At 43.6% G+C, this 12,535-nt stretch overlaps 1 protein-coding gene across 1 annotated transcript in view; it reads right to left on the reverse strand.

Moving 5' to 3' along the window:
* Positions 1–763: 763 nt before the first annotated feature.
* Positions 764–12,535, reverse strand: part of dner (delta/notch-like EGF repeat containing) — a 368,701-nt gene continuing 356,929 nt past the window's right edge. Inside the window, exons 10-13 of the mRNA XM_070882480.1 lie at positions 5,488–5,601; positions 3,218–3,349; positions 1,555–1,801; positions 764–1,072 (exon numbers count right to left, since the gene is read on the reverse strand). Coding sequence (XP_070738581.1) covers positions 961–1,072; positions 1,555–1,801; positions 3,218–3,349; positions 5,488–5,601 — 605 coding nt within the window. The 3' untranslated portion in view covers positions 764–960. The remainder of the gene's footprint in view (positions 1,073–1,554; positions 1,802–3,217; positions 3,350–5,487; positions 5,602–12,535) is intronic.

Raw genomic sequence — 12,535 nt, forward strand, 5'->3', positions numbered from 1 at the left:
CTAAGCATTGAGCAGGACACATCCTAGTTGATTTTGATAACTATAATTTAAAGGGGTATTTCAGCATCAGGACACGCTTTAACAATCAAACATTTTCCAAAGAATTAGCATTAATTTGAATTGTTCTTTGTTTTACTGTTGTTTTTTTTCAAAAATAACTTTAGAGTGGGTGCTGATTATATCTGTCGGGAATTGTTAAGGAAGAGGTACTGAGCCCAACACAACATTTCCCCACTTGGTTTACATTCAATGTGAATCAATTCTCGGGTCTGGTGTACTGTAAAGCAGGGGAGCACTGCAACACTGTGACACCCACGTTTCCCCATTAGCCATTCTTCTGGCCTTTCTGAATGACACTGCCAACCTTGTGACAAATTGCCGGCAGTCTTTGTATTTTGGACACTGGGGGGTTCACTTTGGACCATTTGAGTGTTTACGCAGAGGACAAATTAATCGCAGTATTTTGGGCAGATCTCATACTCAAGTACCAGAGGTGAAAGAATAGTGTTGCAACCCCCTTTGCCACCCACTCTCCCAATAAAATGAGTTAAAGAAATGAGCTATCAAAAACAAATCCAAATTCCTACAAACTATGGTGCATTATTGTTTCACAGACAGGAAAACACAAATATACCAACAACCGGGTTCTATAGCTTAGAGCTCTTATAGTTTCTGTAAATAGTTCACAATCTAATAAGGTAAATATTTTAAAGGTCAATAGCAACATTGAAAATATATTTCATTAACATAGCATGTAATTTAGAAACACAAATGTTTTTAATTGAAATATACTGCATAAAATTGGTTTGTATGATCAACTACCAGAAAATGACCATCTAGCTCATAAAGCAAATCTCTTACATGTTTTAGCAGTACATTGTCTTAAAAATATTTAGCGTGTGTGTGTGTGTGTGTGTACTTTTTCTTTCTTTTTTATACCCATAAAAGATGAGCTGTGCTTTACAAATCTTTTGTTTTAATTAAAGTGACCAGCGGTTTATCATCTGGGCTGTAATCTTCGTAGGCCACAGGGGTAGCATCGTACATTGCTGGCCTGGCCTTCTTGCCAAACCTAAAACAATTAAAGAAAGACAGAGAGTGAGGACACATGTTGTAACAAGCACAAGGAAGGAAGGGGAAACTTTGTGAGTTCAAGGGCGGGTGGGGGGGAAATGATAGGGCCTTCATAACGGCCCACACTAAGAGTAAAAAATATTCATGTTTACTATAAATTTACTTAGATTATATTGAGATTGGTAGGACTGGGACTGACTAGAACAGTATTGCGATTTCTCCCATCTGCTGTGCAATCATTGGTAACATTGCACTGGAACATACGACTGTGCTGTTTATGCTTCTCTGTTTAAAATTAAAAGAAAGGTGGACTTAAATACCAGTAAAGAAGGAGATGGTTTGTGTAGATAGTTATTTTTAAACCAGGCCCATGATTGTTTCAGTACTCAACCAAAACCTTTCTTCATGGGGTGGGGGGCGGGGAGGGGGGGGAATATTTTTTAAGTTACCATGGTAATGAATAATTTTGTGCACCCATACCTGGCATGTCGGATCGAAGCTATTGCACTGCTGAATTCACTATCAATGCTCCTGCAGTTGTAGAATTCTTCGTAAGATGGTCTGGAAGAGCCCTGGTACTCAATGCGGCTAATACGACAGATCCCCACGATCAAAATGATCAGCATCAGAACAAAGGCCACGCAGAGGGCTCCAATGATAATGTAGAGGGAGTGGCGGGGCATGTTATTCAGACTCTCCGCCATCCGATCAGACTTCCATTCCAGGTCTACACAAAAAGGATGTAGAGATTCATGGAAAAGCTGTGGTCCACCCAGTCTATCCCTGATAATTGCTTTCGACACTAATTATTCAATAATTTGAATTTCAGAATATAAATAGCACAGCAAAACAGTATTTTAGCGCCAAAAGAAATAGAACTATCCGTATTCAATAATTTTGAATTAAGGGATTATTCTGAGATTCCCCAACACATTTTGGGGGGAAAATCCGGTGTCGTTTGTGCCTCCCACTAGCACCCCCGGGCGGTGCTAACAGGCGCAAACATCTTTTTGCCCGGGTGCAGCGTCGCCACCGACACCCGCGAAATTCCACAGGAGTTTAGTGGCGGCGCTATCCAGCAGTGCTCTGCTCCCGCCAGTAACTCCCTGGGCCACTGCGTTAGCCATGATGACATCATCACCGTGCGCAGCGACCTGTTTTCGCCCTGGAACAAAGATTTGATTAGCGCCCTGCGGAGCTGCTGTGGGCAAAGGCCGCTCGCAGGGCGAAAATTAAAGGGGAGGTACGGCGGTGAAAGATTTTTTTTTAAAAATCTGACAGACCGGTTGCGGTCTTCTTCACTGCCGATCGTGCGGTCTGTGCCACAATCTTGCGGCCCTGCATTCCACTTGCGTGCCGGGCTGCTACCATGTCACCCTGTTCCTTGGTGGTCTCGCGATGGCCCCGTCTCCCTCCTGCAGAGTCGGCAGTGTGGCTCTCCCCTTTAATGGAAGGGGCGGGCCCTGTCTTCCCACCAGTGTGACTCACCCCACCGCGTAGCGCTGGAAAATTCGCATCTCTTTGCGCTCTGGTCCTGCCCCCCCCCCCCCCCCCCGAGAGGAAGTGGAGTGCGAGATTTTGCGGTAAGCCCAATATAAGCCCTGGCACAAACACTCCTGCCTCGCGGCTGCTACCACCGAGCTTTCAGCCGTTTGTCATCCGTGCCTTTTTTTTTGATGACTTATTATTCATTCTGGCCAAATCTCTCGTTTCATCGACCTTAAAGTCAATGCAGTCTGCAGTTTGGGATTCGTATGGTGGATCGCGAGATTGTCCCACTGAAATATCCCAAAACGGGGCAGAATTGTAGATTCAAACAAAAAAAAAATCATTATTACTATCCAACACTTTCTGGAGCTTGTGATCCTTTCCAGTGGAATGAATAATAACGACATCTCCAACTGCGCTGGCTACTCCCAGATTCGTATTGTAAGAAAAAAGCAGGTGCTCAAACATAGGCAGCATACAATCACCGCTGCTGTGTTAGTCGAGCTAAGACTTAAGATCAGTGTATTCCGACATAAAATAATTGGTATCAAACACTTTTAAAGCCCTTTGGAGTGAACGTGTCCTCAGGCAAAGGAGAGGACGACCGGCGCAACTCCCGATGAGCATCACAAGTGACGAAGCCCAAAGTACTTACGGACATTGCAGTTAACTCCAACCCAGCCATGTGGGCAGTGGCAGGTGTAGCCATTTGCTTGGTTCATGCAAGTCCCTCCATGGTGGCAAGGATTACTGTCACACTCATTGATATCAGCCTCACATATCTCACCTGCACAAACAGAAAAACGGCAGGAGGCCATGGTTAAATTTGGAAGAACAATTTGGCAAGTACAACTTTCCCCCTTCTCTGCCCAGTGACAGATATTGCGGGTAATCACACCGACTTATAGGCGCAATGATACTTTGGGCAGAGTTTTGATTGGTTCCAAGGGAAACAACCGGCCCAGCATTCTCTGCTGAATTATTCACCATGGTGACAGACACAGGAAGGGGTCATTTCCGAGCTCACCTCCGGGGCAGTTATCGGGTGGAGCGGAGTACCCGCCCATTGGAGAAGCTGCAATATTTTAATTCCATTGATTTCAAACTTTTCTATGTACCAATATTTTTCTACTGGCACAAAAGTAAGATATTCAATCAGAAATAAAACTACTGCAAATTACTGTCACAACAACTGGAACTGAAATGCTTGACCCGCGCAAATGGCTAGAAAATCCATGAAATAAAAAATAGGACATGCTGGAAATTGATCAGTATGTCAGTCGGCCTCTGAAAGAGAAAGATAAAATAAGATTTCAGGTGTAGCCCCATGTCCAAACTTTGACCTAAAATCCTTTACAATCTAATTTCTACCCTTGTCAGCTGTGGCTCAGTGGGTAGCACTCTCGCCTTGAAGTCAGAAGGTTGTGTGTTCACTCTCACCCCCCCCCCCCCCCCCCAGAGGCTTGAGCACAAAATAAATATCTAGGCTGACACTCCAGGGGAGTGCTGCACTGTCAGAGGTGCTGTCTTTCTGATGAGAAGTTAATCTGAGGCCCTGTCTGCTCTCTCAATTGGATGTAAAAGATCCCATGGCACTATTTCAAAGAGGAGCAGGGGAGTTATCCCCAGTGTCCTGGCTAATATTTATCCCTCAATCAACATAACAAAAACAGATCATCTGGTAATGATCACATTGCTGTTTGTGGGAGCTTGCTGTGTGCAAATTGGCTGCCATGTTTCCTACATTACAACAGTGACTACACTTCAAAAAGTGCTTCATTGGCTGTAAAGTGCTTTGGGACGTCCGGTGGTTGTGAAAGGCGCTATAGAAATGCAAGTCTTTCCTTTTAGTCTGGGTAGTACCCAGCATGCAATGGTCCAGATGGGGCTTCCTGCTGAGCATTTCTTAATGACAGATTATTCGCTTACTCTAAGGGCTGAACACATGAGGGCCAGGCACAGCTATTAATGCTGTATAACAACTCACTGAAGACTTTACAGGATGCTGCAAATGAGCCACATCTTGTTCCAGGAAGAAATTGTTTTCCAAATCCCCTTTCACCAAACATGTCATTTAAACACTTCTAAGACACATTGAATATCTGAAAAGGGCACAGGAAGAGTTTAACTACACAAAATGTGATAATGACAGTGTTGCCATGTCATGAGCACAATAAAACAAAACAAGAATTCCTGCCGCCAGTAATTAAACACTGCAACCACACACATAATCTTCTCAAGAAACTACCAATTAATTGGCTGGCTCTAATGTTTTATCCACCCCTCTGCGCGCACACCACCTGACACCTGAATCACATTCTCGGAGCAACTCCGGTCATCTGAGAGCTACTTTGTACGTGTATTAAAACCTTAACAAGGCATTTATTGTGTTTGCATGGTGGAAGTCAAAGGATGCAGGCTATGTTGATGCCTTGTTATGGAGCCTGCTGATAGATTTAAATGATATGAACATCGTGGACAAGAGTTTCCTCTCTTGGCACAATCGATGATTCGGGTGCAAATTGCGTTCAAAATTACGCTAGGTTTCAGAAGTGCTTTTTTACACTCACGTTGCCGCTCAAACTCATTTGCATATCACCAAACGTAAAAGGATATGTTGATGGGGATAGATGAAGAGGGCTAAAACCCACACAACCTAGATGGAAACTGATTTAATTATTGTTTTAGTAATAGCCAATTCATCACTTCCATTACATCTGTTTAGAAAATCATTTTGTAAAATAAATATGAATTTTGGCCAGTACCACAGCTATCTTTTATTCAGCGTGTGACGTACCATTGAGAATAGCTACTTCGCAAAGTTTAAAGCAGACTTTTGCTGAGAAGGCTGTTCTTCACAAAGCAATTAGAAGGCTTAGTTAAATGGCCTTAGCACTAGTTATTTTACTGTTCTGTGCTACTTGCCTGCAAATCCAGGTACACAAATACAGGTAGCATTTAGCCCCTTGCTGGTACAGGTGCCTCCATTCTGACAGCTGACGTTGGCACAGGGATCCTTGTACAGGTCACAGTGTTTACCTGGAAGTAAACAAATCAGCATTATACAACCACAACTTACATTTAAATACCATCTTTAATATATTAAAACATCCTAAGGTGCTTCACAGGTGCGTTATCAAACACAATTTGAAACTGAGCCACATAAGGAGATATTAGGACAGATGACAAAAGCTTGGTCAAGAGGTAGGTTTTAAGGAGTGTCTTAAAGGAGGAGAGAGAGGTAGAGAGACGGAGAGTTTCGGGAGGGAGTTTCAGAGCCTAGGGCCTAGGCAGCTGAAGGCACGGCCTCCAATGGTGGAGCAATTAAAATCGGGGATGCTCAAGAGGCCAGAATTTGAAGGAGCGCAGAGACCTTGGAGGGTTGTAGGGCTGGAGGATGTTACAGAGATAGGGGAGGATAAGGCTAGGGATGGATTTGAAAACAAGGATGAGAATTTTAAAATTGAGGCATTGCCAGACCGGGAGGCAATATTGGTCAGTGAGCACAGGTGTGATGGGTGAACGGGAGTTGGTGTGAGTTAGGATTCAGGTGGTAGAGTTTTCGATGATTTCCAAACAGCAGCTGCATTGCTTGAGATTTTAGAAAATATAAAAAGAAAAAAAAGACTTGCATTTATATAGCGCCTTTTATGGCCACTGGACGTTCCAAAGGGCTTTACAGCCAATGTAGTAGAAGCCAAAATCCACGGGCAGCGATCCTGGCATAATTGTAGGTGTCCTCCAGCACTGCGCAGTGCAAAGGGTCCTTGCTCTGCTCCATCTCCTTGGTTTCACAGGCCTTGTTAGGGGTGGACAGAGATTCCACCCCTTGTAAGACTGATGGGAACATTCTGGAATCAGTCGGGACCCAGTGTAACCAGGTTCCTGCCTTTATTTGGTGGGTTCTTACGGTCTAACGCCATAACTCTGGTGGAAATCCAGCAGAACCCACAAAGAAATTCAAGGCTAATGAATTTGATTGTGTCTTTTTCAGTTTTGAAATTGTTTTGAAACACAGCTTCGGAAGAATTTCTGTTCTTGGGGAAGAGATGAATTATTAGAAAAATCTGCCAGCAGAGGTAAGTAGAGGGGAAAACTTTAGAAATCTTGAAATTGAGTTTGGGTGCTATAATGAGAGAATTCAGGTACCAGAGATATGTACTTAGATGAGTTAATTCCCTTTCCTCTTTCTTAACTTTTCTCGAGAAACATAGAAACATAAAAACATAGAAACATAGAAAATAGGTGCAGGAGAAGGCCATTCAGCCCTGCACCACCATTCAATAAGATCATGGCTGATCATTCACCTCAGTACCCCTTTCCTGCTTTCTCTCCATACCCCTTGATCCCTTTAGCCGTAAGGGCCACATCTAACTCCCTCTTGAATATATCCAATGAACTGGCATCAACAACTCTCTGCGGCAGGGAATTCCACAGGTTAACAACTCTCTGAGTGAAGAAGTTTCTCCTCATCTCAGTCCTAAATGGCTTACCCCTTATCCTTAGACTGTGTCCCCTGGTTCTGGACTTCCCCAACATCGGGAACATTCTTTTTGCATCTAACCTGTCCAGTCCCGTCAGAATTTTATATGTTTCTATGAGATCCTCTCTTATCCTTCTAAACTCCAGTGAATACAGGCCCAGTCAATCCAATCTCTCCTCATATGTCAGTCCAGCCATCCCGGGAATCAGTCTGGTGAACCTTCACTCCCTCAATAGCAAGAACATCCTTCCTCAGATTAGGAGACCAAAACTGAACACAATATTCCAGGTGAGGCCTCACCAATGCCCTGTACAACTGCAGTAAGACCTCCCTGCTCCTATACTCAAATCCCCTCGCTATGAAGGCCAGCATATCATTTGCCTTCTTCACCACCTGCTGTACCTGCATGCCAACTTTCAATGACTGATGTACCATGACACCCAGGTCTCGTTGCACCTCCCCTTTTCCTAATCTGCCCCCATTCAGATAATATTCTGCCTTTGTGTTTTTGCCACCAAAGTGGATAACCTCACATTTATCCACATTATACTGCATCTGCCATGCATTTGCCCACTCAGCTAACCTGTCCAATCACCCTGTAGCCTCTTAGCATCCTCCTCACAGCTCACACCACCACCCAGCTTAGTGTCATCTGCAAACTTGGAGATATTACACTGAATTCCTTCATCCAAATCATTGATGTATATTGTAAATAGCTGGAGTACCCACACTGAGCCCTGCGGCACCCCACAAGTCACTGTTTGCGATTCTGAAAAGGACCCGTTTATCCTGACTCTCTGCTTCCTGACTGCCAACCAGTTCTCTATCAACTTCAGTACATTACCCCCAATACCATGTGCTTTAATTTTGCACACCAATCTCTTGTGTGGGACCTTGTCAAAAGCCTTTTAAAAGTCCAAATACACCACATCCACTGGTTCTCCCTTGTCCACTCTACTAGTTACATCCTCAAAAAATTCCAGAAGATTTGTCAAGCATGATTTCCCTTTCATAAATCCACGCTGACTTGGACCGATCCTGTCACTGCTTTCCAAATGCACTGCTATTTCATCTTTAATAATTGATTTCCCCACTACTGATGTCAGGCTAACCGATCTATAATTACCCGTTTTCTCTCTCCCTCCTTTTTTAAAAAGTGGTGTTACATTAGCTACCCTCCAGTCCATAGGAACTGATCTAGAGTCGATAGACTGTTGGAAAATGATCACCAGTGCATCCGCTATTTCTAGGGCCACTTCCTTAAGTACTCTGGATTGCAGACTATCGGGCCCCGGGAATTTATCAGCCTACAATCCCATCAATTTCCCTAACACAATTTCCCGCCTAATAAGGGTTTCCTTCAGTTCCTCCTTCTCAGTAGACCCTCGGTCCCCTAGTATATCCGGAAGGTTATTTGTGTCTTCCTTCGTGAAGACAGAACCAAAGTATTTGTTCAACTGGTCTGCCATTTCTTTGTTCCCCTTTATAAATTCACCTGAATCTGACTGCAAGGGACCTACGTTAGTCTTCACTAATCTTTTTCTCTTCACATATCTCTATAGAAGCTTTTGCAGTCAGTTTTTATGTTCCTAGCAAACTTCCTCTCATACTCCTAATTAAACTTTTTGTCCTCCTCTGCTGAATTCTAAATTTCTCCCAGTCCTCAGGTTTGCTGCTTTTTCTGGCCAATTTATATGCCTCTTCCTTGGATTTAACACTATCCTTAATTTCCCTTGTTAGCCATGGGTTGAGCCACCTTCCCCATTTTATTTTTACGCCAGACAGGGATGTACAATTGTTGAAGTTCATCCATGTGATCTTTAAATGTTTGCCATTGCCTATCCACCATCTACCCTTTAAGTATCATTCACAAGTCTATTCTAGCTAATTCACGTCTCATACCATCAAAGTTATCTTTCCTTAAGTTCAGGACCCTAGTCTTTGAATTAACTGTGTCACTCTCCATCTTAATAAAGAATTCTACCATATTATGGTCACTCTTCCCCAAGGGGTCTCGCACAACAAGATTGCTAATTAGTCCTTTCTCATTACACAACACCCTGACTAGGATGGCCAACCCTCAAGTTGGTTCCTCGACATATTGATCTAGAATACCACTCCTAATACAGTCCAGGAAATCCTCCTCCGCCGTATTGCTACCAGTTTGGTTAGCCCAATCTATATGTAGATTAAAGTCGCCCATGGTAACTGCTGTACCTTTATTGCACGCATCCCTAATTTCTTGTTTGATGCTGTCCCCAACCTCTCTACGACTGAATGGTGGTCTGTACACAACTCCCACTAGCGTTTTCTGCCCTTTGGTATTCTGCAGCTCCACCCATACAGATTCCACATCATCCAAGCTAATGTCCTTCCTTATTATTGCATTAATTTCCTCTTTAACCAGCAACGCTACCCCACCTCCTTTTCCTTTTTTCTATCCTTCCTGAATGTTGAATACCCCTGGATGTTGAGTTCCCAGCCTTGCTCACCCTGGAGCCATGTGGCCGTGATGCCAATTATATCACATTCGTTAATTGCTGCCTGCGCAGTTAATTTGTCCACCTTATTATGAAAACTCCACACATTGAGGCACAGAGCCTTCAGGTTTATCTTTTTAACACACTTTTCCCCTTTAGAATTTTGTTGTAATGTAGCCCTTTTTGATTTGTGCCTTGGGTTTCTCTGCCCTCCACTTTTACTTTTCTTCTTTCTATCTTTTGCTTCTGCCCCCATTCTATTTCCCTCTGTCTCCCTGCATAGGTTCCCATCCCCCTGCAATATTACTTTAACCCCTCCCCAACAGCACAATTAACAGCATACTAAAAAAAACCTGTGTCTTAATATGTTGGTTATTTCTCCATACCCACTCTCAGCTTGTCTACTATCAGGAGACTGGGTAGGAGATCGATCCCGAGCCCCTGCCCATGTTAAACTTCACCTCAGCAATTTGTGCACCATCAGATAGTAAACAGATAGTGAAAGCTTTTACCGATATATAAAACGGAAGAGAGTGACTAAAGTAAATGTTGGTCCCTTAGAAGATGAGAAGGGGGATTTAATAATGGGAAATGTGGAAATGGCTGAGACCTTAAACAATTATTTTGCTTCGGTTTTCACAGTGGAAGACACAAAAACCATGCCAAAAATTGTTGGTCACGGGAATGTGGGAAGGGAGGACCTTGAGATAATCACTATCACTAGGGGAGTAGTGCTGGACAGGCTAATGGGACTCAAGGTAGACAAGTCCCCTGGTCCTGATGAAATGCATCCCAGGGTATTAAAAGAGATGGCGGAAGTTATAGCAGATGCATTCGTTATAATCTACCAAAATTCTCTGGACTCTAGAGAGGTACCAGCGGATTGGAAAGCAGCTAATGTAACGCCTCTGTTTAAAAAAGGGGGCAGACAAAAGGCAGGTAACTATAGGCCGATTAGTTTAACATCTGTAGTGGGGAAAATGCTTGAAGCTATCATTAAGGAAGAAATAGTGGGACATCTAGATAGGAATAGTGCAATCAAGCAGACGCAACATAGATTCATGAAGGGGAAATCATGTTTAACTAATTTACTGGAATTCTTTGAGGATATAACGAGCATGGTGGATAGAGGTGTACCGATGGATGTGGTGTATTTAGATTTCCAAAAGGCATTCGATAAGGTGCCACACAAAAGGTTACTGCAGAAGATAAAGGTATGTGGAGTCAGAGGAAATGTATTAGCATGGATAGAGAATTGGCTGGCTAACAGAAAGCAGAGAGTCGGGATAAATGGATCCTTTTCAGGTGGGAAATTGGTGGTTAGTGGTGTGCCACAGGGATCGGTGCTGGGACCACAACTGTTTACAATATACATAGATGACCTGGAAGAGGGGACAGAGTGCAGTGTAACAAAATTTGCAGATGACACAAAGATTAGTGGGAAAGCGGGTTGTGTGGAGGACACAGAGAGGCTGCAAAGAGATTTAGATAGGTTAAGCGTATGGGCTAAGATTTGGCAGATGGAATACAATGTCGGAAAATGTGAGGTCATCCACCTTGGAAAAAAAAAGTCAAAGGGAATATTATTTGAATGGGGAGAAATTACAACATGCTGTGGTGCAGAGGGACCTGGGGGTCCTTGTGCATGAATCCCAAAAAGTTAGTTTGCAGGTGCAGCAGGTAATCAGGAAGGCAAATGGAATGTTGGCCTTCATTGCGAGAGGGATGGAGTACAAAAGCAGGGAGGTCCTGCTGCAACTGTACAGGGTATTGGTGAGGCCGCACCTGGAGTACTGCGTGCAGTTTTGGTCAGCTTACTTAAGGAAGGATATACTAGCTTTGGAGGGGGTACAGAGACGATTCACTAGGCTGATTCCGGAGATGAGGGGGTTACCTTATGATGATAGTTTGAGTAGACTGGGTCTTTACTCGTTGGAGTTCAGAAGGATGAGGGGTGATCTTATAGAAACATTTAAAATAATGAAAGGGATAGACAAGATAGAGGCAGAGAGGTTGTTTCCACTGGTCGGGGAGACTAGCACTAGGGGGCACAGCCTCAAAATACAGGGGAGCCAATTTAAAACCGAGTTGAGAAGGAATTTCTTCTCCCAGAGGGTTGTGAATCTGTGGAATTCTCTGCCCAAGGAAGCAGTTGAGGCTAGCTCATTGAATGTATTCAAATTACAGATTTTTAACCAATAAGGGAATTAAGGGTTACGGGGAGCGGGCGGGTAAGTGGAGCTGAGTCCACGGCCAGATCAGCCATGATCTTATTGAATGGCGGAGCAGGCTCGAGGGGCTAGATGGCCTACTCCTGCTCCTAATTCTTATGTTCTTATGTTCTTATCCCTCATTGCCTGACTGAGACTGGCTGCGTGCGGGTTCGCAGACAGAATTATTCCCACCTACTGCTCTGTGGTGCTGCAGAATGCCGTGCCAGTCCAATCTTGATTAGCCTTTAATTGGTGGCGTGCAGCCATTTTGATGCATACAAAAACAAGGAAGGTTTAGCTTTTGACAGGGGAGTGAATGTCTGGTGTATTTCATAGATTAAGCGATAATCAGCAGGGTGATAAAAAGCCATTATGATGAATTATTGTGTGCGGGGATGACTCAAGAAGAATTACTGATAGTTTTCTGACTGCTTCATATTGATGAGTGGCAGAGGATAGGGTTGACATGGGAAGGGTAGCAGATGTGACAAGGCAGTGGCCTGAGGGAACAGAGCAGCTGCAGTGGCTTTTTTTTTGAGAGAATGTGGGATCTAATCCTCACCTACTGAGCTTGTCTTGGGTCTATGCACAAGCTTCAGAAGATAGGAAGGTGTGACAAACATTGCGTTAATGCAAGTACAGCAAGAGTCCCCTGATATCAGAAAAAAAACTGTTTGTTACAATGAAAGGTTTATCGCAACAAAGTGTGGCATAATGGGTTCAAACTGCAAATTAATTTCAGTTGTTTATAAACTCTAAATATTCAAGCTCGCCCCCAATGAGCTTATCCACTGAAG

The sequence above is a fragment of the Pristiophorus japonicus genome, chromosome 6 (genome assembly GCF_044704955.1).
Source record: "Pristiophorus japonicus isolate sPriJap1 chromosome 6, sPriJap1.hap1, whole genome shotgun sequence".
Classification (NCBI taxonomy): Eukaryota; Metazoa; Chordata; class Chondrichthyes; family Pristiophoridae; genus Pristiophorus; species Pristiophorus japonicus.